The following is a 24,482-nucleotide window of genomic DNA, read 5'->3' as shown; positions in this document are numbered from 1 at the left end:
ACCTAATGTTTAGGCCAAAATCTTTTTGGTTTAATTTCAGCCCTTTGGTTTTGATCCTTCTGGGGCAACAGAAAACAATTCCACAAATATGTGAAGATGGCTGTTATCACCTCTCAATCATTTCCTCTCCAGTTTAAGCATACCCAGTTCCTTCAACATTTCCTCATAGGACTTCGACCAGGGTGGCCTGTGGACTCCCTCCCCCCAGCCTCACTGCAAAAGACTCAACTAGGATCAGTTGGGAGGGTGAGGGTGGAGGGAGCTCCCACAGACTTGCACCGATATACTCCTCTAGAGCTGCATATACAGCTAGGGAAGAGGAAATACTTCTGCTCTTTGTTGTTCCTGTTGGATTTCTAGTTCTTGCTTTCTGTTTACTTTTTCTTGGCACCATATAATAGATGGTTGTGAGCATTGACATCTGTAGTTTCCCTGTCCTTTTGCTCTCATTGTTCAAAAGAAAGCAGCGATGGAAATAGTGGAGACTCGGATGATACAGACAGCGAGGAGGAAGGTGATACTGACGAAGATGCAGGTGAGGAGGACGAAGAAGGTGAAGATGAAGATTTAGAAGGTGGGTGTATTGGGCATTACAGATGTTCATTGACTCTGAAACTTAGTACTTCAAAAGAACAAAGTTGATTACAAAAACTTTTAAATGTAACGAGTGCTTATTAAACAACAGATCATGAGGTGGAGAGCTGCTCTTAACTTCAGTTACATAACACTTTGCTGGTGCGTTATCATATTGTGGGATGGGGTTTGCAGTTCCACTTGTAGTGTGAGTTTGTACAGTTGGTACTTTGCATGGGTTAATTAGGATTTTACTGTAACATTGAGCTACAGCTTGCTTGCTAATAGGTAATAGAGCTGTTCAGTAGAAGTTGTTGTTAATTCAATTTAATGATTCACCCCATCCTGTCTTGCTTTGGGCATCAGTTGCTTTAACTCTGAACGATGTACATCAATAACACAGTAGATGCATATAAAACCAAATTAAGCTAAAAACAGATTATAAGTACTGATGGCATCCTAATATTCTTCTGGTCCAGATTGCTATACGTTGTACCAGGATGGGGGGGAAGCTCAGAGGGGCAGAGAAAAGTTCCAGAGTGTGTGCTGTCATGATTTCAGTCTTCTGCATCTCTTGTATTGGAAGTGATTGTTTTGTGTGTTGATGTTGCTTCAGGAATTTATTTAGCACTTTCTTCTTTTCAGAACTGTATAGCACTGATATACCAACACTGTATGTATTAAGTGGCAATAATCTCTGGGGTATTTTTCATTGTTTCAAGATTCTGAGGAAGATGAGGACGAGGAAGAAGAGGAGGAAATGGAAACTTCTGCTGAACAACCAGCCCACTTGGTGAAAGAAATACCACAATTTAATCAAGGAGGTGGTTCTTCGTCTGATGAAGATGCTGAAAACTGCCCAATATGCCTCAATACATTCAGGGATCAGGCAGTTGGAACACCTGAGAACTGTGCCCATTACTTCTGCTTGGATTGCATAGTAGAGTGGTCAAAAGTAAGCGCTTATGTCTTGATAAAGTAATGACTTTGCATATACTGTTCCCAGAGTATCGTGCTGGTTCAGTCTTATAGCGTGCCTGTTCTGGTACATGCATCTCTCTGCTAGCTTCCTTAGGTGACACAGCTGTTTCAGTGCCAGACTCCCTCCTCTGCTGAAGCATCGTCATATGAGGCTTGCAGAGCAGAAGGTGGAGTCAAGGTCTTGCTGTTTCTCAATTCTTTAATAAGTCTTACCCTTTCCTTAAGCTGTTGCTTGATGACAGCCTTTGTACAAGTCCAAGAACTGTAAGCGTAGGTTGTGCAGCTGTACATCATTTGAGTTCTAAAAATATTTCTGTGTGAGTTTGAAGATTCAGTTATCCAACTGCATAGAATCTTTAGTGGTTTTATTTGAAATCTGTGATTCCAAATTTATGTTAAACATTTACCATTTTAAACTAATGCAATTGTGAGAACTACATGATACATTTTAAGTTATATTTGAGCTGAACTGCAAAGTTTTCGTAGAATCTTGACAGTAGTCATTTGGCTGTCGTCTCAGTTGATCTTTGTTTGTGCTCACTGTCAGGCTTTTCAGAATACTAGGGCATCGATCAGTTGCTTTAACTCTTACTTCCTGCACTTCAGTTTTGGACAGTTCCCCATGTGGTTGTTCAAATGGTATCAAAATGACATACTTTTGCTCTGGCAGATGACCATGCATGTTGGCTGGTCTTGGCAAGACAGCCTAAAGTTTGAGTTGCCTTTTGGGAGAAAGATGGAGAGATCTGCCATGTTGGACTTCAAACATTCCTGGAATCAGTGAAGTCATGCTGCTTCCCTGTGCCTCAAAAGCCTAGCATGAGTTCAGAGATGAGCTTCCATTAGTCTCTCACTTTGTCCTAGCCAGGTTAGAAAGTGCCCTTTGTTGGTGAGCACAGTTGCAAGCTCTTGTTTTTTGGCAATTTCTGTTGATTTTTCACTTCTTGTTATACAGCAGGGGTGACCAACGGTAGCTCTCCAGATGTTTTTTGCCTACAACTCCCATCAGCCCCAGCCAGCATGGCCGGTGGCTGGGGTTGATGGGAGTTGTAGGCAAAAAACATCTGGAGAGCTACCGTTGGCCACCCCTGTTATGCAGAGCAGCCAGCATATAAACATAAGAATATTTAATTTGCTAATTTAATGTTGAACTCCTTTAAAACTGCTAGAAGTGTAGGTGCTTAATTTTTTTCATTCCTTTCTGCAGAATGCCAACTCGTGTCCTGTGGATCGCATCCTCTTTAAATCTATCTGCATTCGAGTGCGTTTAGGAGGAGAAGTCCTGAAAAAAGTAGGCTTTCTGTTGATTTTAAGAGAATTAAAACCCATTGCACAACTGTATACCTTTTTCCTAACTTCAGCTCATAATTGAACACGTGTGTCTTTCTGATTTTGGCATTTTTGTGTAACTGCAATTTTTTTGTACACAGCATTACTCTGCAGGAAAAATGCTAGTTTGAAGCATACAAATTGATGGAGTTTTTTTCTAGATTTTGTGAACTCAGGTCTGTCTTGTGGGCTACAGCTGCCAATTGATGTGTGTGCATGAAAGGGTTTCCCATTACAGTTTTATTCCACGGTTCTTCCAAAGAATTCAGAGTAGTGTATATAATTTTCCTTTCTTCTATTTGATCTTCATAGCAACCTGTGAAGGTAGGTTAAACAGAAAGTGGCTGCCCAAGGTCACCACATAGCCTCATGGCTGAGAGGGGTTTCTCAAAATTCTGATGCCAACTACAGTATTAGTATTAGCCTCCTAGACAGTCCCATGTGTTCAATGCCTGCACATTATAAAAATAACAGTGAAGTGTTTGTAATCATATGCAAGGAATAGAGCTGCTGGGAGCATTGTCCAGTATCACAAAAGTGACAGAGAAGCACATCTGCTATTCAGAATCCTGGGTTTCTGCTGTGATCCTTATGCTTTTTCTTGATGTGTTATTTTTAGAATTGCATTGTAAAATCCCCCTATTCCCCTACCTTTCCCAAACAAAATATTGCAAGAGTTTTAAGCATGTTTGTACATCATTTCCTGGCTCCACCCCCAAATTTTAGTGGGCCGCAAAGGAGAAGTGTAAAAATAACCAGGCCACAGAGGTGGGGGGTTGTTTGGGAAACCCTGCTATAGAGAATACACAGAGCAGAGTTGGTACTGATGGCAGAAGTTTCTCAACTGCACAACTTAATATGCCACAAATTAATAGGCTGGGGATCCTTTTGCTGTTGGTGATATTTCTCTCCTTATGTCCATGATGAAACGATGCAAAATAAGACATTCATTCTTGGCTGTATTTAATCAGGTGGTCTCTGCAGTGGCAGTACAGTGCAGGCACCCTCCTTGACTGAAATATGCCTTTTTGTTTAGATTCCTGTTGAGAGTACAAAATCTCAGGAGGAGGTAGAGGATGATCCTACTTTTTGTGAGGTGTGTGGCAGGAGCGACAGAGAAGACCGCCTGTTGCTGTGTGACGGCTGTGATGCTGGGTAAGGAGCTTTTGCATCTTAAAATTCTCCTGTTAGTATACCTTCCTCATTTTCTATACTAGATTGTCTCTGTATATTACCTTTTAATCTTAGAGTAGAGTCTTCTATTAAGGATATGGACACATCCCTAATTTATTATACTCCTGTTCTCTTGAAGCTATTCTTTGGGAGTCTGTTTGGGTCCCCTAAAAGTAGGCTGATGGGACTGCATCCTGGTGCACCCTTTGGTGCATAGCATTGTGACAGAGGGTAATGTACTGCATGAGGGGAATGCACCATCAGAAATCTTCTGCCCCCCTTTCCCCTTTGTTGATGCACTGGCCTGACTCCTAAACAGCAGAGGAGGCAGCCCCAAGTGTCCTTGTCAGATATAAAGCAGCTTGACAAGGAATTTTATGCACCTGTCATCCTTGCTGGCTATTGATGGCAGGAGAGAAGATGAATTGTTTGGTCTGTGAGGAAGTTCTTTGTAGATAAGAGACCTTGCACACTTTGGTGCTGAGCGGAGGATCAGGGAACTGAGCGTACATTGTCATTTGCGTTCTTCAGTGTCAGAAAGGCTTGCTTATATTTGCAACTATGAGAAAGAATAATAGATGTTACTAAAATACTTCCTGCACTGTTCATTCACGGCAGGATCTTGAGGCGGCTTGCAAAGTACACAATATTGTATGCAAGCCAAATGTAAATAAATATTTAAAGTTGTCTGATAGAGAAAATGCAAACTCAAAATGCCTGGGTAGATAAATATTCATTTGGGTCTGAAAGCTTTAAAAACAGGCAAAGGTTTTCCCCCTCAAATATTTTAAGATGGTGGTCACTTCTGTTTAGGACATAACTCATAAATCTGCCCAGAGGCATTTTACTACATTGCAAAGGGCTGTTTTGAGCAGCAGGTGGTTTGTTGGCTAACTGAACACTGCTTGTTAAGCAGTACAGAAAACTCCTTGTGGCTTGGGAATCCAATGCATATTTCCTGTGCAAGGTACCAAATTGAAAACTTCAGCCATTGGTTAGAGCCTTTGTGTGTTCTTCTCAAAAATTCTAGGAAAATGTTACCACTCAAATGTTGCCATATATTGTATTGTAATTTCTGTGTAATAATCTTTGTGGTAATGGTTAAAGCAGTGATCATACAAGGGATTCATTTGGAATCTGCTTGGAGTGCTAATAGAGACTTTTGAAAAGCGAGTTAGTATTTGTGCTCTGAGGAAGAATTGGAACATGCTAATCCAGTGAAATGGCTTGGGCCTTTTTGCAGTTAAGATGAAAGTACTGACTACCTTCAAACTGAAGGGTGACTTTGCATTTTAGGGTAGGAGAATGGCCTTCTGTCTGAACTCTTTGTAAGGTATGTTATGTGTTTTTTTTTTTAAAGCTACCATATGGAATGCCTTAATCCACCTCTGAGTGAGGTGCCTGTGGACGAATGGTTCTGTCCCCCTTGTGCACCAGCTAATATGACATCTGCAGATACTGGTAACTATCTTCTGTGTAGCCTGTTTCATTTGAATTGCCCAGAGATGATGGTTGAAGCCTTCCCCAAAGTTTACACAACAGTTTTTCCACTTCTTCAGATAAAGTTAATGTACTGCCATCGAATGTGCAAAGCTGATTAAAACAGAATAAACTGCTCGAGAGTACTTGAAAATAAATAGCTTAGTTTCTTTGTTTAAATGATGGTCGTATTTTTTTATGTTGGTTTAGGAAGGGGTCAGTTTGCAATTTCCAGTGGCGGGATTACATGCCAAGGGGAATTTAAAGCATTCTTTATTTTTTCATAACACTGTCCATCTTGGGCTATTTGGGAGGCTTCATGTTTGATGCCCCTGTTTAAATGAAATGCACAAGGTTCTTTTCATGCTAAAACAGATCCTGTTTCTCCAACAGTTTCTGCAGTTAGAGAATTATTGCACATAATGTCATAATAATATCAATTTGACCTATTTTTACATGCTAAATTAACATTATGAGCCAATCCAAATCTAAAAATCAGGAATAATTTTTTTTTTTAATGAAAAGCTTGGACAGAGGGGATTTTTACTTTGGACCAGTTAATAGATTATGATGGTGAGTTTTTATCATCTTGACTTGTCAACAGTTGTTGAATGGTAACATTTGCCAACTGTAACATCTGCTGGCATCCAAATATAGTACTGCAGCACTAAGTGTTTCAGAATCTCCCTTACTCTAGGAAACTCACATTGAATTAATGTAGAAAATGTAACCTACAATATTGTTTGATAAGAAGAAAATGAAGGGCTGCACCAATTGGAGCAAAGAGGTTAATTAAAAACAATGCTGCAGTGGGAAGAAACTTTGATTCCAGTTTGTTAATAACACCTGTGTGTTTAGAACTGAGCATCCCCAGTGGGGTCTGTGGAATGTAAAAGCAGCAATACTCCCACTAAACCAGCAAATCAGGGCATTGTTGCTTTTATATTGCACAGATCTTTCTGAGGAAACTCAGTGCAAAACACGTAGGGGTTATTAACATATTGGAATCAATTTTTCTTTCCACTGTGCCATTGTTTTTCTTTATTTCTATACATATTTGAACAATAAACAGGATATGCAAAACTTTAGGAATGACTGGAATAAGGTTATGGATCACCCTGTTTTTTTAAAGCAATATAATATGGATTTAAACTTTATACTTGTTGTTCCTGTGGAACTCAAGCTGTGATTTACTCAGCAAAAATTATGTTTAGGCCACCACAGTGCCTTTTCAATGAAGTGTCTGATTGCTGGCATTGTAACTTAGAAGACACGTCTCTTAAATACATACTTTGAATATATATCCAATTTAGTCTTTTTTGGAGGAAGTAATTACTCATCAATTTTTTATTAGAATATTCATTGGTCTTGGAGGATGCTTTTATACTTTGAAACTTCTTGCCTGTCTCCTGAAAGCTAAGTGATGGTCAGTGAAAATGAACACTCTGTGCTCTCACTGTTACTAAACAACTTGCATTGCAACACTGGAAAGATAAATGCTCACTGCAGTAATCCAGTGAATTGAGGACCTTACCAGTATTTGAATGTATGACCTGTAGATGACAATTGCATATGGACGTATTTTTAGATTCTTGGAAATCTATAGATGCTTATATGTAGCCTTGCTATCATTGTTATGATATTTTCTGTTTCTTTTTTGTTTGGGGTTTGTAATTATAAAACATTTAAAAATTGATAAACAGAACTCTTGTAAATTTTGTACTGGAGGTTTTCCAAAATACTTGACAATAGATCTCTAGAACGGTGTTCAGCTGCTGGTTTGTAACAGTTTACAACTGACAAAGATCTTGTTTTAAGAAACAGATCATGTGAGTGAGGATGAAGTTGCTTCCCTCGTAGCTGATGTTATCCCTACCACCAGTAGACTACGTCCCAGTGTTCGAACACGAGCAATAGCTAGGACTCGTCAGAGTGAGCGTGTGCGAGCAACAGTAAACAGAAACCGGATTACAACTGCACAGCAAATTCAGGTATTGTTTGATTTGATTGAGTGAAATAAATTTCACATTGTTGATCCCAGTGAGTGAACATTTCCTTGTGTGTTTTGATTGTAACTTTTTGACTACATAGAAAGAGTGTAAGCTGTAACACATGTTTAAAGCTCGTAAATGTGTAACCAAGTAAAAAGATAGACACAAGCCCTGTTCCAGTGAAGGGAACCTGTGTGAGAACACTATTCGGAATCAGTGTGAAGGCCTCATGGGTCTCTGTTATGTGCTTACTACAGAAACCATTCTGGATTAGGTCTTACAGAATGCAACTGCAAGGCACTTTCCCCAGCAACCCCCTGAGATCCCCAAAAATCCAGTATTGAAGGTCAGTAGCATTCACTGTACAAAATGCCATCAGGCATGGTGGGTGCAGAAAGGATGAGGCATTCAGTGGAAGCACTGTTCTTCACTCTTTAACAATAATGAAAACCTTGCTGTGCTCTGCTTGCTCCATCAGGTGAAGGAAGAGTTGGGGCCAGTTTTACTGTATTCTCCTTGCTTACTAGACCTACCTGTGCCTCATGGAATTGGCTCCACAAAGCTTCCCTGACCTCCTGGCACTGACTTTGTGGGGGCTGGGGGGGTGCTGCTGCAAGGATAAGGGAAAGGTGGCCAGTGGTTGTGGTTTGTAGAATCCCATCTTCTTTCTGTAGTACTCTGTGAAGTTGTTAATACTACTGAGGATACATGATGTGCTGCAAACCTACCATGTTTTGCAAGCTGAGGTTAACTAAAATGCCTTGATGGACAAAGTTGTCCTTGGTTTATATTGGAAGTGTCAGTGGGAAAGTGCCTGCTATTTGTGTGAATGTTTTAATGAATAAATACTGACATTTGAGACAGGTATTCCTGATGCGATAGAGTTTTCACAAAATTCACAGTATAGAAGCTGCATAGACATCGTTTAATCTATTATTTAGTTGTGATATTGGCTGAACTATTCTGATTCACCAGTTATGTAATGTTTAAGTGATCTCTCAAAACTGATTCTTTGGAAACTGAGGTGCCTTCCTAGATGGTAAGTGGGGATCCTGCTTACAGTGAAATGGGAAGATGGATTGTGTCTGAGTTAGCCTCTGATTATGGTGCTTCAAAGCAACATGGCATTTTGTTATGAGTGACTTAAACAAATAACTCTGATTATCAATCTTGCTTTCAGCATGTTCCAAGGTACCTTATGTCTTCCTTTTTTGATGAAGCAATTGAGGCAGTTGCAGCAGGGTTGAGCACAGCAGTATACCAGAGACCACTGACTCCTCGGGCCACCCCCAAGAAGAAACGAAAAAGAGGTAAGGACATCAGAACGATAACATTTTGTCAAGAAATAAACATCTCCTGAAGGAAAGGACATTTGCCATGTGTGCGTAAGCCTTAATTAACATTCACATGACAACTATAGTTGAATCGATTAAAGGGTGGATTCAAACAATAGTTAAACTGTTTTAAGGCTACCTTCTCTTTTAGTAAGCCCTTTGAGCTTTTGGACATGTCACAGGCACATAGTAAGCTTGGAGTTCCTGTTTTGTTTTTTTGCTGCCAAGTCGCAACTGATTTAGGGCGACCTGGTAGAGTTTTCAAGGCAAGAGACATTCAGAGGTAGTTGGCCACTGTCTGCCTCAGTAGAGCCATCTTGGTATTCCTTGATGGTCTCCTATGCAAATCCTAAGCCGTGTCAATCCTACTTAGCTTCTGAGATCTGATGAAATTGTGCTATCCAGATTAGATTTCCTGTACCCTGGAAAATGTATGAAATCTAGCTTGAGCCATGTTTTGATGATCTCATGCTGCATGTCAGCACAATGTTCCAGGCATTTAAGTTATTTTATAACATTGAATTGCCACCTGAATCCACCTGAAACTTATGGCTTCAGGGAGTAAAAGCTCCAGCAAAGGCATATCCTTTTGCAGTGATTTCTGTTTGGATGATCATTAGGTGGGGTAGTCTGAAACAATGCACAGTTTCCTTGATGCACTTTATTTGTGTTTCATGTATGGGTTAAAGTGGGGGTGGGATTCAGACATCAATTTCTGTTGGCCTTCACAGCCAAGAACTCTTTGCTGTGTCATCTTCAGGAAGAAGAAAGAGAGTGGCAGGCAAAAAGACCCATACAAAATCATCTGCTGGCAAAAGGAGCACAGGAACATGGATTAAGAGACGCCGGCATCGAACAAAGAAGAGAAAGGGGAAAAAAATAAAAGTACATTCCCAGATTTTTTTGCTGATTGCACAATTATCTGTAGCCAGTGCTTTCTTGTCATATACTTTTATGAGATAATGCTTGATGAGGTATGGAGATGTCATCCCTTATGTTTGTATAATTAATGTGCTGTTTCATGGTTTCAGAGTGCTTGATTGAAATCCTGCTCCTGGCTTGTGGTTAATTTGCACTTTCTCTACTTAGATACAAACAGATGTGACTGTTCGTTCTCGAATTGCAAAAACTCTTCGTCTTGGCAAGCCCGTACATGGCATGTCTATCCCTTCTGTGTACAAACCAGTGGAACCCTCACTTGGCTTTATGAGAGCAGATATTGGAGCAGCCTCTCTCTCTGTTTTCGGAGACCCTTTTGAGCTGGATCCGTATAACAGGTAAGAAAAGGACAAGAGGCAAGAAAATGATTATATTTCCTCTTTGAAATAGATTGTGGGGGCATCAGTAATGAAGCATTTTAAGAGCTATTGGCATAGATTTCTAGTGTCTGGGGTTACTTATTTCTTTTGTTTTTAAAAAGTTTTATTGATTTAAACTACAAAAAAGAAGCATTGCAGAGGATACAGAAAAAGAGGGAAAAGGGGCCTTTACAGAGTGGGAAAAACAGAAATGAGTACAAATATATCAATTATAATTCCACCTCCCAATAAAATGCTCAAATCTTTCTACCTACAAGTATAAAAATCTCCTTAAATATTACCTTCCTTTCTTCTTTTACCAGAATAAAAAAAAGAATAATTATTTTAATAAACTAGTGAAGGAATGTAAATCTAAACAGTTCTTCTTAAACACAAATTAAATATAACCAGTTAAAAAAGATTTTTTCTTTCAAGACTGTCTCAACATCAAATTTATTTAGTTCAACTTACGCCTATAATAAGCACAAATTAAGTTGTTGATTTAACGAAATCCTTATTAAAGGAAGCATATGAAAATCATTTCTTTGTTCATAGCAAATTACATAAGATACATCAAATACAACTAAAAGCTTTGTCTATCTCCGTCTAAACCATTTCTCCTGCTAACATATTAAAAGCAAGTCTGCCAAATTACCAAATCTATCAAATTCCACAGCAGTTATGCTATCTGCCTTTTCACCCTTGATCCTATTCTTACATCATTAGAATCTGTCTCACTAAATAGGCAAGCTGTCAATACATCTACTATATAGAGAATTATGTTAACTACACTCATTAACATAACTTCTTCAAGGTCTCTCTTATTCTTTTAAAGTTTAACATCTGTTCATTATTAATGGTTACGTTTGCTTATTCACCAGGAAAAGAAAAAAAAAAAGAACCCAGATTCCGGAGACCTCCTTCCCAAGGATTAAAAACTTCTAAGTTCCTTTGATTTCTGCACCCAAATTGTATCCGAGGCAGCCCATTTATCCACAGTTTCTTTTGGTATCACCTTTCAGAGTTTCTTGTTCAGCCATTCACCAAAGCAGAAGCAAAAAATCCAAAAAATTTTCCAGATGACCTTCCAAATCCAAATTTGTTGATTGAAGTGCAGCTTTTCTCTTCTCAACATGGCCTGCCCTCTCAAGCACAGGGGGAAGAATTCATCGCCATTTTTCCTTCTCCACTTGATTTTACTGCAGCTTCCGGGGTAGTTTTGAAAGTGCATCAGAAGAGACCATCTTATTTTTACTTTGTTTATTTCTCATAATAAGTTTTCCCTTCTACTTTCACTGCCATCAATTCACTCTCTTTAGTACTGGACCCCTGTAGATTTACCATTTCATTAGCTGTCAGATCTTCCCTCAAATCATTAGCTGTCAGCATAAAATAATCTCTAAGAAGCTGTGTAAATGAGATAAAGGGCGTTTTCGCACTGACCTTAATCGGCAGCGACGTCCCTCTTCACCGCGCAGGATCTGCGCGGATTTCGCACCAATTACTACGGAGCACCTGGAAGAGCCGCAAAGTCCCGCGGCTTTTGTGGCGCAAATGGAAACTGGTTTTTGGCGGTTTCCATTTGCGCCGCAAAAGTCGCGGGACTTTGCGGCTCTTCCGGGTGCTCCACAGCAATTGGTGCAAAATCCGCGCAGATCCTGCGCGGTGAAGAGGGACATCGCTGCCGATTAAGGTCAGTGTGAAAACGCCCAAAATCTTCCTTCAAAGATCTGGGATTTGCACAAATATCTTTTCCATGTGCCATTTCATTAAATGGAGCCATATCAAAACTCAGTCTTTTAAGTCAGATTATATATTCAAAACTCATTCTCTTAGATCAGATTGTACTTTCAGTTCTCTCCTGTTAGTGCCCGTTCTACAACAGCTTCAACTGAAGTTTTAGAAGGCATTCTTTCAGTTACAGTCAGGTGATAGAGACAGAGTTCTTTTCTGTATATGTCCTTTGTGTTCAGATCGTATTGCAAATTCTTGATAATCTCTTTGATATATATCCAATTAAAGTCCGGGTCAATTTTAATAGTTATATTCAATACAGTTTAAATAGTTAAGACTGCTCGTAGTATTTCGAGGCCTTTTGAGCTGATCTTTTAGCTAATCTTTTGTTGTTATGCAGAGTGACTCATTGGGGGGGGTAGAGTCAGAAAAAACACCTACTTGTTAAGTAGAGTCGTCGCTTTAGAAGTGGAAAAATGTTGCTTTAAAGATGTACTGGGAAAATGAAAGCATAAAAGCGGTCGGGAGTTCTTCTTTTTCTGCTGATATGTCAGCTTTCATGGCCGCGGAGCTTCAGGACGCACGACGAGCACAGAGGGCAGTTGCTGCTGACCCCCTCCCACCCTGTGAAGTTCCCATGCCGAAGAAAAAGCTCTCCAGGCTTTTCCTATAGAGGCATCACTGCCACAGGGAGAAGATCTGCAGGCAACTCTGAAGCCAAGATGACAGATCCCGGAAGTCCGGGATTACTTATTTCTAATTTATTCACTCTGAGTCCTAATATTAGAGTGAGTTAAGTAATTTTAGTGGGTTTTTTCAGTTTGAATACTTATATAAAGTATTTTTACTTGAACTTTTAGTTCAAGACAGCTTACACTAAGAATTAAAACATTACAAGTTAAAATCGAGTAAACTGACCCCCCTCCCCCCCATGCTTGCTGTTTATATTCCATCAAAAGCCCTGGCGAACAGGCAAGGCTTGCAACCTCTTCTGAAGATCTCACCTCATCAGGAAGCCCTTTCCACAGAGTGGGAGCCATGATGGGAAAGGCCCAGACTTTGGTTGATGCTGGATAGGCCATTTTAAGTGGGGGTCAGCCAACGGGGGAGCAGCATGAAGACCATAGGGAAGGAGACAGTCCATTCTAGTTATACACAAAGCTAAGATGAAACTGAAGCTGGCAGTGATCTTCCAAACTTCTTTCCCTATTAGTAATGAAGAGCTTCCTGTAAACTCGGCCTCACCTGTGAGCACTAAAAGGAGAATCCTCTCTCAGTCAGCACTTCGATCACATCGCCCTGTTGCTAGGCCAGTTGCTGTGGGGCTTCCTGGGTAAGGCTAATCAGGTGATGCTTTTTTTGTGTAAAACAGGATGTAGATTGTTCTGAGGTCTGTTGCTTTGCACACCATGTTGAAGACCTGACCTTGTGTTTTGTGCCATAGGCTAAAGAGTTGGATATACAGTTAAAGACATGGTTCAAATCCTGACTTAGCTGTGGATGTGCTTAGACAACTAACTGTCTTTCACCTCAATCGTGTCTTTGAACCTGGTGACAGTGGTGATTTAATTCAGTAAAATAGCGCTTCTCACTCTGTGCCTTACTGATAAACAATTCATTAAGGTGAACTCTCACTAATATGGGTATAGATGTTTGAACCTTATTGGTTGTTTTGTTTATAAGGGTATAAAAATTAAAGTCATTGTGCAGTATGTAGAAAGATTAAATTTGGTACAAATGAAATTCCCGATACTCTGATTAATTCAAATGGCATCTAAGAATAACAAAGTGGGAGATCCTCTTTGCATACTTTGAACTCTTTAGAGCGTTTTCTAGTGGCAGCCAGTGATAATGCTTACCTCTCATTCTAATAAGTATGTCACACAGACTTTGCTAGCATTAAATGTAAGCATGCAATATGACCATATTGCTGAGATGAAATTGTTATCATTGGTGCTCTCTTAATTTGAGGGAGGAAGGTGAGAAGGGGAGACATGCACAGAGTGCTACTTCAAGCTGGAGAAGAATAGAGCATGGATTGGAAAAACTGTTCTCTCCTCTCCCCCTGCCCTTCAGTTGGTGTCTAACCTGTTGGTGAAGGAAAGGCTACTGCAATTGTTGACATTTCTGCTAGTATGAGGAACTTTTTAATTATTCATTGCAGACATTTTTTTTTTGTTTCAGTCATTGTGGAAAAAGGAAAAGCCTGTTCCTGTGTAAAACTAACTTGCAGTTATCCCAGGTCCTCCCCTTGTTATTTTGAACAGTTGAATCATGTTTTAATATATGTATTATGTAAATAGAAACAGTATGTTTCCTTACTCTGGGAATCATGTTTAAATTTGTTGTCAGCACCAGCATGCACAGAATTTCTACATGCCCACAAACTCTATATCTGTAGCTTGGAAGTATGCAGTGCCAATGGGCAAATGTTGAAACTGTCCACAACTCAGATTATATGTGATGCTGTGTGCATGGGACCTCACTTCATAATCTCTTCCTTTTAATAAAACCACACTTTATGTTTAAATTAGGCCTCAGTCAATAAGTATGTTGTTCTAAGGCAGTGTCTCTTTAACAGTGGTAAGAGAGAGAATGCTGGTACTGGTAGATTCTGTTGCAGTTGGAACTGAAAATGGGGAATCCTGGACAGACTGAAAAGGGGTGGAGGTGAGAAGCAGTGTGCCAACCAGGAGGGGTCACTGGCCTGAGAAGAAAGGAGAGGAGATATAGTAGCAACCGTATACACAACCAGGGAAAATATGCCTTTCAGTTTGTCATGCGGGTTGGAGTTGAATGGGGGTTGGTATGGCCCTGTTTAATCACCTACAACTAGATAATCCAAGGTAGTGCGTTCAGAAATGTTGTGATTTCAGTTGTGTAAGTCTTTACGTGTTTGGATATCAGTTGTGGTTAGAGGGAAATACAGATTCCCTGCCTAGAACAGGGTTATTTGGCTGGATTCCTGCTCATCTCCCTCTAGGGATAACCAAAAATGAAGCTTCTATCATGTAGTTCCATGCTTGTGAAATAAACATGAATGCTTTAAGGTTTAGGGAGCTTTCTGCTTCCTTTTTATTAGGAGCCAAAGTGTAAGCTGAATATGCTGAGATGTTTCCTCTAGAGACAAAGAGGCCCATTGACAATTAAGGGAGAATCTACCAAAGAGCAGGAATGCAGCCAAATATTAACCTCCAAAGGTGAGTTGCTACAGGTAAGGCAAAAACATAAGAGGAATGCCAAGATGGGACACACATTTTGTTACATTTAGCAGCTAGAGTAGAGCAATGTAACGTTGGACACACCTGTTTGTTGAAGCTGGTTCCACTTAGCTTAAGTTCTTGAGTTAGCAGTTGCAGTATGTTCAGACTGTGTTGCTTAGTCATGTTTTAGATGTACAACGTATGTGTTATAGACAACTTGTTTGCTAGTACTTGGCTCAGGCCTTTCTTGACAAAACTGTTCTTATACTAAGTTGATTTGAAGGAAAGTTTATTGGGAAGACTGTTTCCTATGAAAAGGCAGGGTGAATATGAGGTGTGTCTTTATATTGTGCAGTAGCATTGTCATGGAGTTTGAATATGCGTGAGAGTTTATAGAGGGGAATGTGTATGTTTTCAGTCACAGGAGGGGTCATTGATCTCCATTTTTCTGTGGCACGAACAGGCTTCACTTGCTGAAGCGGCTGCTAATTGCTCTATCAAATGTGGTCTTGACTTGGAGGGCAGGCATTAGCCACTCTGTGGCATCCCCACAACACTTTGTGCACATATGTGGGGGCTGTGGTCTGTATAATAATCCTTGCTATGGAATATAGGATTGTCTTCAAGTTTATGTCTGAGGTTATTTTTAAAATCTTGCCTTTTTTCAGCAAAATCAGGGCAGTGTAGATTATTCTTCCCCCTCTCCCCATTTTATTGTCACAGCAACAACGTGATCTTCAAGGCTGAGTGGGAATTTTAATCCAGGTTTCCTCAGTTCTAGTCTGACATTCTAGCCGGTACAGCACACTTCCCTCCCTGTTCAAAATTGGATTTCAGAGCTTTTCAGTAGAGGAATATTTAATATTTATCTTACCTGTCCTTCAAGGAACTATGTATGCTGCATCCCATCCTCTTCTCTTGTGAAAGTTGTGAGCCAGGGTGGGTAGAAGGTTGTTGTGTTGGTTATACTATGTATATGTGTAAGTGTTGGTTATACTATGTATATTTGTAAAAATTAAAAGCAGTAGATTTTAGCAAAGTCTATTCTTTGAGGATAGGAGCCCTAAAGGGTCAGACCTACAAGATCAGATGATTATCACCATTGTATTGAAGTACAAGGTAGAAAAAAAATATTCTGTGACCGTTCATATGTGCGAATCAGCCAGAGTAAGCATTCCTCTGCCTACCAGTGTGCAGTTGCTCTTGATTTCCTGTATTGAACCATTTAGCTGCTCCGTGCTGATATAGGGTTTGTATCCTATAAAACATTCTCAGGCTAAACTGGAGCCTGTGACTCCACTCCACTAAGTTTTCCTCCAATGGAGAATTACTTCTAATGGACACAGGCTTTAGCTGATGAAGAAAAACCTTTGTTTGTGGAAGGAAGTCTTTCTCTGTTGAAGGAAACCTTGAATCATAGGATCCAGTCCTATATCTGCATAGAGCTTTCATATTAATCTGATGCAAAAGTGCCTTTGTTCTGACGTGTCTAGTGTAGTATGGGTCCATACTTCTAAAAATAGAAATGGCATTCCATATATAACTTCTAGGAGGGGTGTGCCTGCCTTGGTACCTGAGCCTGAAGCTGAGCCAGCATCTGTGCCTGACCTGTTGGGGAGCATTTTGTCTGGACAAAGTCTTCTTATGATGAGTGGGTCTGATGTCGTGATTAATAGAGATGGATCTTTAACTGCAAAGAAAACAGGTGAAGATTTTTGGCTTCAGTCCTTAATCACCAACATGATTTGTCAGTTTGATCAAAAGTAGATGTGTTCCCATCTTAGGTTTAGGAGCATGTTCTAATTCTGATGAAATTGTGCAAATAAATATAACTAATTGGTTTTCATCCTTTGCACCTTGTAAATTTCAAACCTTATTGTAATTTCAGAGTTCATGTCGATGTTTAGAAATCTTCCTTGGAATAAAACTGTGCACAACCATTAACTGTTCTGTTGTAGGAAGCCTAACAGCAATAAAACACATGCATGTGAATTGAAGAAAATGTGACCATTCATGTGGGTGTTCAAAGCCAGATTGCAACTAGCATGAAACAAGCATAAAATGCAGTGATATCTACATGGCCTCTTATTAGAGCATCATAACTTATGTGCTTGGGATGAGTGTTCCCTCGAGGCTGAGTTAGTGTGAGCTAGCTCACAGTTTTTTAGCATTCAGCTCATCCATTTTTGTCTTAGCTCAGGAAAATGGCCCCAGAACAAACTAATTTATGCAGTAGCTCACAACATTAATGCCAGTAGCTCATGAAGTGGAATTTTTGCTCGCAAGACTCCACAGTTTAGAGGGAGTATTGCTTGGGACATATGCTTAAGTGGATAAATTATTGCCATACTAGCTAGTAACTTCAGTTCAATAGCAATTGACTTACATAGCAATATTGTCAGCAAATACATTTATCCCATGGTAATTTAATATTAAATGAGTGAAATCTAGTTTCATTTTAGTGTTTGAAAATAATGCTTAGTATTTTTCTTGTGTTGTCTTTCAGTCCCATTGTTGCACAGCAATTCAGTAAGTAATTCAAGAGTAGAGGAAAGCTTGGAAGGCACTACCCAACCTGACGCATGCTTGAGAACTGCAGTTAGTAATTCTGTTTCTGAATCTTTGGCTTCTTCACAACTGAATCCTAACTCCAGATCTACCACTTCAAATGCTTGTTCATCATCTCCACTCTCATTAAACATAGCGAACAAAGCAGCAAGTCCATTGCAGACAACAGCTGGAAGAGCACCTGTTCGATTTGAATATTCAATGACTCCAAGATCTGTTCAGGCTCAGAATCTAGCAAATTTGAATAAATGTATTCCCAAATTGGGCGAAGCATCCAGATTTAATGGCAGCTCTAAACTGCCTATGGGCCTGCATTTTGCATCTTCCAAGTCATTGCATAATACCATCAGTTCAGTTTCAAAAACTGTACCTGTGAGGCAGCCTCTAAAACCTGCTCCAAAAAGGCTTGATATCTCTGAACTTCCCAGGATACCAAAGATTAAAAAGGAAGCAAATAGTGGGCATTTGGAGTCACAGTCCGCCAGTAATCGAAGTGGTGAGATTCCCAGCTCCTGTATAACACAATTGACTGGCAAAGGGAACACAGACCAGCCAATTAGAGGTAATAAAATGGAAAGCAGCACATCACATGCCCCTCAGAGGCAAGCACATGCTAGTGGAGGTACTCCTGCTGCAAATGCTGCTGCTCGTGGCACTTCCTCCGTTCCTCCATCAAGAGGGAAATTTGGAAACTCTTCCTTTGAGAGTTTTAAAATTAACATCCCTGGAAATGTTGAGCATTCCAGCAGACTGTCTAATCCTGGATTCTGCAATACTTTCCGGCCTGTTGACAATAAAGTGGAACAGAAAGAGAATCCTTCACCTCTCTTTTCTCTGAAAAAGACAAAACCTGTCAAAAGTGAAATATATGATCCTTTTGATCCAACAGGTTCTGATTCGAGTTCTACAAACAGCAGTCCTGAAAGATTGCCTCTTACCAATATCACCAGGACAATATCCATAGCAAGTCCAAAAGTCCAGACATTCCAAACAATGCGTCGTATTACCCCTTACACACTGGAAAACATCTTTGGGTCGGGGGCAGATTCGCCTGATGCGCAGTCGAGTAATGCAGAGTCTAATGATGATGCACTGATTAAAGAAAGGCTTGTGGAGCAGGTCTCTGATACAGAACAAGAAAAAATGGATGAGGAAGAATTATCAAGTGCACCCTGTACTTCATCTGCCATCAAGCAAGAAGTTACTGATGTAGAGCATTTACATAAAGAAAGTTCTAAGATAGGTTTTGAAGATGACCAGGATAAGTCTAGAGTGAACGTGGACTTGGACTGCCTTACAAGTGAGAATGAGCAGCAAAATACACTTAAAAATGAGCCAACTGAGAAACACTCATTATCACACTCCCCATCAAATTTCAGTTCTCTGAGCCAGAAGAACTTAAAACAGAAAAAGACAGCTGTAAAAGAATACAAATCCACCAAGTCAAGATCTAGATCAAAGGACAGAAGCTCAAGATCTACTTCTCGGTCTGATGAAGAAAGCAAAAGCCAAAGGATTAAATCAAAGGTCAGGCAGTCATCAAGTGAGCAATCCAGTAGTTGTGAGCGATCAAAAAAAAAGAAAGCAAAGGATAAAACTAAAGAGAAAAAAGCAAAGAGCTCCTGGCCAAAAGAACATAAGAGGTCTAGATCACGATCTGCTAGTCCAGGTAACTCTTTTGAATGCTATGGAGGCAGAAAGAAAAAAAAGCATTCTGCTTCCAGGGCCAGGGAACGAGAGTGTTCCCATTCAAGCAGTGCTGAGAGGTTTAAAAAAAAGAAGCACAGAAGAGGGAGAAGCTATGACAGGTATGAGAAAGAGAGGTCCTCAAGATCCCAAGAGAGGAGAAGATCAAGATCTAGGTCTCTGGAAAGACGGAAAAGGAGATCAAGATCATCCTCTCCATCAAGATTTAGAGAACATAAAAGAACTAAATCTAAAGAGAAACAGTTGCAATCTAGGTCACGGTCCAGAGAAAGGAAACACAAGCCAAAAGAGGTGTTGCTGCTACCTCCTCAAGAGAAGGACAAGCGATCTTCAGGTGATAGCTTGAACAGGTCTCTTGAACCTGCTCTTCCTCTGTTACAAGAGGTAGAAGATACCATGCAAGAACCTTTGAATGTTCATGTAGATATGATATCTGCACAGGAGATTACTGTAAAAGATAACGTAAGAGAAAATGCTGTAGAAGAGCCCATTTCAGTAGAGCAAGTCTGTGAGAAACTTATAGATGAGGCAATTCTTTCTCAGCTGGAATGCACAAGTCCTCAAACATTGCCAGACAATGTAAATTCCTCCTCCAAGAAGGAATCATCAGCAGGTGATGTATCACCAGAGCTGAGTAGGCAAAAAGATACGACACTGGAGGAAATTACACTCAAGAAAGAAGATGTGTGTCCATTTCTAACAGATTCTCTTTTGAAGGAGGAGGAACTTGTACAGGATGGTGATGAGGCAACACCTACCCAGTCTTCAGCTGAAATGAAAACAGCAACAGAGGCTAAAGATGTTGGCCTTGTCTTAGATGAGATTGCAGCTGATGTAAATAAACCTGAATTAGAGGCAGTAGCCCAAGTTCCTGTGTTGAAATCTAGAGCATTAGTGAAAAGGGTCACATGGAATCTACAAGAAGAGGGAAGTGATACAGTGACTGTGGACAAAACACCAAGTAAGCATATGGTAACTGTTAATAACATTAAAAGATCATGTAATGGACATAGAAGCCATTTTTAATGAAACAATAATACTAATTGCTTAGCACTGAATATAATGGGATAGTCTTCAAAACTCTCCAAAACAATTAGCAACACATAATACACATAGGGGGCTGATTCCTTTCACTGTATTAAATTTGCTAAAAGGACCCTTTTAAGGAACTTTTAAGTTAGGAATACATTTTGTCTAGTGACCTGAGTATTTGAACAAATGTTTTAGCTTGGAGATAGAGCAATCTATTTAAAGAAAACTGTAGAAGCCGATTTACTAATGAGAGAGAATCCCTCCTAGGCAGTTGGTGCTAAGTTGATTAAGGGGGCTACACTTGAATTTTTGACTTATGATGGATTTTTTGCTATCCTGAAGTACTGTTCTTCTCTTTGGTATTTTTTTTAGGAGTGCCATTCTGCAAACAGCAGAGAATGAAAGAAGGGGTCTGGAAAGCAGAGGATTTGACCCAAACATTAAATCAGGTGCAGTTATCTGAGCCTCCTCCAACCAATTATATGATTCCTGAGCCTATGTTTCCTGATATAGATTCCTCTCAGGTTGGTTGCCATACCAGAACTCAAGTATCATGGAAGGCCATTCCACTTCATCTGTAACCTCGTTGTGCCCCACCTGACTTCCATTGTGGGATGCTGCTCCACCTCCTCCCCTATGCAGTACATTTCATACAGCCCATATACTTCAGTAATCTCCTGACGTTGGTATGTCCATGCCGTCAGTTTTAAAATGGAAACAAATTTCTGCTACTTTTCAAGTAGACCAATTATTGGATCAATTATTAGATTGTGTAAAAACAGGTTTTCTTGTACTTCTTACAAGTAATGAAAAAGAGGCTGATGAGCTATTTTGAACTGGCAGCAAGTTCTGGGGAATAAACACTGCCCTTGGAATGCCTTGTGCCCAGTAGTGTGGATTCTGACATCTGTTCCTTTATTTCAGGTTTACAACCAAAACCTACCTTTGACAGCGCCACTGGCCTCGAATCTGCCACCTTATGCACCTGTTAGCCAGCCCACTGTTCAGTTCATAATGCAGGGGAGCCTTCCCTTGCTTGGCTGTGGGGCAGGGCAGGGACTGACTCCAGAGCCAGGCAACCTGACTACAGCCTCGGAGCCAGGAATTCAGGCAGCTTCCACAGGAAATACAGAGGAAGAGAAAATCAAAGTTCCTAAATCCCCAGTGGAGAAAACAAAAAATGAAGAGGTGAATGAATGGGTTTGTTTTTTTTAAAAAAGGCTGAGCTTGAAATGAGAAAAGACCACGTAGCCCAGCATTCTCTCTCCAGTAGCTGCCAGCTGATGCAGCAGAGAAACCGGCAAGGCAGGCATGATGGTCCTTGTAGCATTTATCACCGGTGGCATATAACCACTGGACATGGAGGCTCCATTTAACTAATGTGGTGAAAGGCAGTTGATAGACCTGGCCTCCATGATTGTGGTCTAGTACATTTTTTACTGTAGTTAAGTTAGTACACATTGCAGCAGCTCATGGCAAAGAATGCCATTAAGGTAGTTATTATTTTTTTTTATTTATCTTCAGCCTGTTGCTAGTTTGGTTTACTAAGTGATCCTATATTCACATGCATTGAGAAAGTGTAACTCCCCATTTATTCCATTTTTGGGACATTTTATAATCCTGTCTCATGTCCCTCCCAATTTATCATCTTCCGAAACTGAAATGCTTCAATTTTTTGAGCTTATCTTCATAAAAAAGATGTTCCGTGTGTTGATAATCTTAGCTACTGGTTTTGTATCTTCTCCAGTCTAACTAGACTGCTTTAGAAATGTGGTGACCAGAATTAACCACACATGATATTTTTATAATGGCTATGGCACTGTATTCATGTTATGTTTTTCCTCTTTTGCTCCTGTGAGGAGCTTTCTCACAGGAGTGCAGGGTTGAACCTCCAGCTTACAATCTGTCACTCTTAACCACTATACCATGCTGGCTCTCAGATCCAGTTACTGTGTCTCCATGATGAAAATAGTTCTCTTCCTCCTTCCCTTTACTTTCTTACGTCTCAGTCACCGATTCTTAAGAAAATGCATTCTTTATCTGATGACTACAAAACTGCCTTTCTGGGATTTAGTTCATGCAGTCAAAAAGCAGCCATGCTCTGCTTTAATACATAGGATGTTTTGTTTTGAGACAGTTTTATCTAATGCAGGCTTTGTGTTGCAGTACATGAAGAAGCTTCACATGCAAGAGAGGGCTGTGGAAGAAGTGAAACTTGCAATTAAGCCCTTTTACCAGAAGAGAGAGATTACAAAGGAGGAATATAAAGATATCCTTCGGAAGGCGGTGCAAAAGGTAACAGGAGGGAAAGGCTCATTTGTGCCCACTAGGGTTGCTTTCCTTAACTGGGAGCTGGTTTTTAACTGCTCACACAAGAAAATCCTGCTCCTTTGTGCAGTCAGATTGTGTTGATTAATGCTAAAGTTCTTTTATTTTTAGATCTGTCATAGCAAAAGTGGTGAAATCAACCCTGTGAAGGTGGCTAATCTTGTGAAGGCTTATGTTGAGAAGTACAAGCATATAAGGAAACACAAGAAGAATGATACTGAAGAAGAACCTCGGGAAATTGCAAACTGAGAAGCTAAGACTTCAGGTGGAACAATGGAGATACTTCACGCCAAGGAATTTTTCTTCCTCTACAGGAAGATGGAGATATGCAATTGCATGTTATAGATTGCTCCCCCCCCTCCCCAGTACTGGAGGCAATGGGATTTGCCTGCAGGACTAGAAGACTGGAGTCTCCTCTTAAATTTCTCTGCAATTCAAGAACCAAAATAAGTCAGCATATCCCCCTTTAACTTGTGGAGTAGCTCCGGACAAAGAAAACTGTGTGAGTGTGTATATATGTAGAGGGAATGCCCTATCAATTTTCATGGTTTAGTTTGATCACATATTTTGGGGGGAAAGGTCTGTGCAATTGTCCTGCTCACTGTTGAAAGCAGACATTTTTATATACAGTATGCGGCAATGTATGCTGTTCCCATTGTGTTCTTATCTATGAGAAATAGGGATTCTTTAAAAATTTCTCTAAAATTGGTTTAATACTTGAACTGTGGTATTTTCAGCTTATTCAATAAGAGAAATGTTCTGACATATGGGAAATGCAGATGCGCATTTAGCCTTTATAAATTCTCTTCGGAAGATATTGCTCCTCAAGTGGCATTGATTTATCTTTTGTTAGTTGTCAGAGGAACTCTAGCTTGAATTTTTGGGGGATTTCATGACAGGACAACTGGACTAAATTGCACTTCCTGTGAATAATGTGCTGAAAGTTTGTTTTGAATTTTTTTGAACGAAATTGCCTTTCACCAAGGGGGAGGGGGAAGAGATACTTTGCGAACTTTCAGTAGCAAACCCGAGGAATGCAACGGAAGGATGTACAAAGCAGAAATGTGACAATTTATAAAATTATTTTGAATTGTTTTAGTCCTGCAGGAGGTGTCATTTGTTTGGGGGATGGGGGGGGGGTGGTTTGCTGACTATGTATTTTTACAAAGGTTAGATGAGATGGATAGGTAGTCAGCGGAGTCTTGGGAAGCTGGAAATTAGTCATGGGATTGTGTGGACCCTCCCCTTTAGACTTTTCTTTATGTGCACTTATTAGCTTGAGCTTAAATGCATATGGAATGCTCTTAAATTCACGTTGGGAATCCTGAATTAAACATGATAATTAAAGAGGATGTAAGAGCATCCCCAAGTTTGGTTTAATCTGAGTTGGTGGATAGTGGTATGGATGGTGAAAGCAGGCAGAGAAAGATGAATGGGGACTTTATATCTGATCTCATAGCCTGTTTCCAGTTCGTAATCTTCAGGGCCCAGGTTCTGTTCCTTCTTTGTTTACGTGACATCTTAATAGGCCCACATGCTCTCCACTCCCCCACCTGAATTACTATTACACTGGGCTTCTTCACATCTCGCCCCCCAACCTAATAAAAATCCTTCCAACAGCTTCCTCAGGATGAGAGCGATATTCTTTACCTATCATTAGATTTTATTACTGTAAACTGCTTTGAGTGCTATTGAGATTGAAAAGTTATATACAAAAAATATAATCAAATATTTATATTTGCAGAAATTTAC

At 40.1% G+C, this 24,482-nt stretch overlaps 1 protein-coding gene across 8 annotated transcripts in view; it reads left to right on the top strand.

Annotated features, from left to right (window-relative positions):
* Positions 1-23,826, top strand: part of PHRF1 (PHD and ring finger domains 1) — a 33,553-nt gene extending 9,727 nt beyond the window's left edge. For 2 of the 8 annotated variants that reach the window (XM_060263034.1, XM_060263033.1), the window contains 16 exons: positions 461-580; positions 1,296-1,528; positions 2,762-2,845; positions 3,920-4,038; positions 5,417-5,517; positions 7,354-7,526; positions 8,707-8,836; positions 9,621-9,745; positions 9,950-10,137; positions 13,106-13,225; positions 16,646-16,800; positions 17,602-20,331; positions 20,775-20,926; positions 21,327-21,590; positions 22,569-22,697; positions 22,842-23,826. In XM_060263034.1, coding sequence (XP_060119017.1) covers positions 461-580; positions 1,296-1,528; positions 2,762-2,845; positions 3,920-4,038; positions 5,417-5,517; positions 7,354-7,526; positions 8,707-8,836; positions 9,621-9,745; positions 9,950-10,137; positions 13,106-13,225; positions 16,646-16,800; positions 17,602-20,331; positions 20,775-20,926; positions 21,327-21,590; positions 22,569-22,697; positions 22,842-22,979 — 4,961 coding nt within the window. In that variant the 3' untranslated portion in view covers positions 22,980-23,826. The remainder of the gene's footprint in view (positions 1-460; positions 581-1,295; positions 1,529-2,761; positions 2,846-3,919; positions 4,039-5,416; positions 5,518-7,353; positions 7,527-8,706; positions 8,837-9,620; positions 9,746-9,949; positions 10,138-13,105; positions 13,226-16,645; positions 16,801-17,601; positions 20,332-20,774; positions 20,927-21,326; positions 21,591-22,568; positions 22,698-22,841) is intronic. The other 6 variants (XM_060263038.1, XM_060263037.1, XM_060263040.1 and 3 more) reach the window with 6 other exon arrangements.
* The last annotated feature ends 656 nt before the right edge of the window (positions 23,827-24,482 follow it).

Source organism: Heteronotia binoei, chromosome 21 (assembly GCF_032191835.1).
Source record: "Heteronotia binoei isolate CCM8104 ecotype False Entrance Well chromosome 21, APGP_CSIRO_Hbin_v1, whole genome shotgun sequence".
NCBI classification, from domain to species: Eukaryota; Metazoa; Chordata; class Lepidosauria; order Squamata; family Gekkonidae; genus Heteronotia; species Heteronotia binoei.
This window is presented reverse-complemented; position numbering and strand designations above follow the sequence as displayed.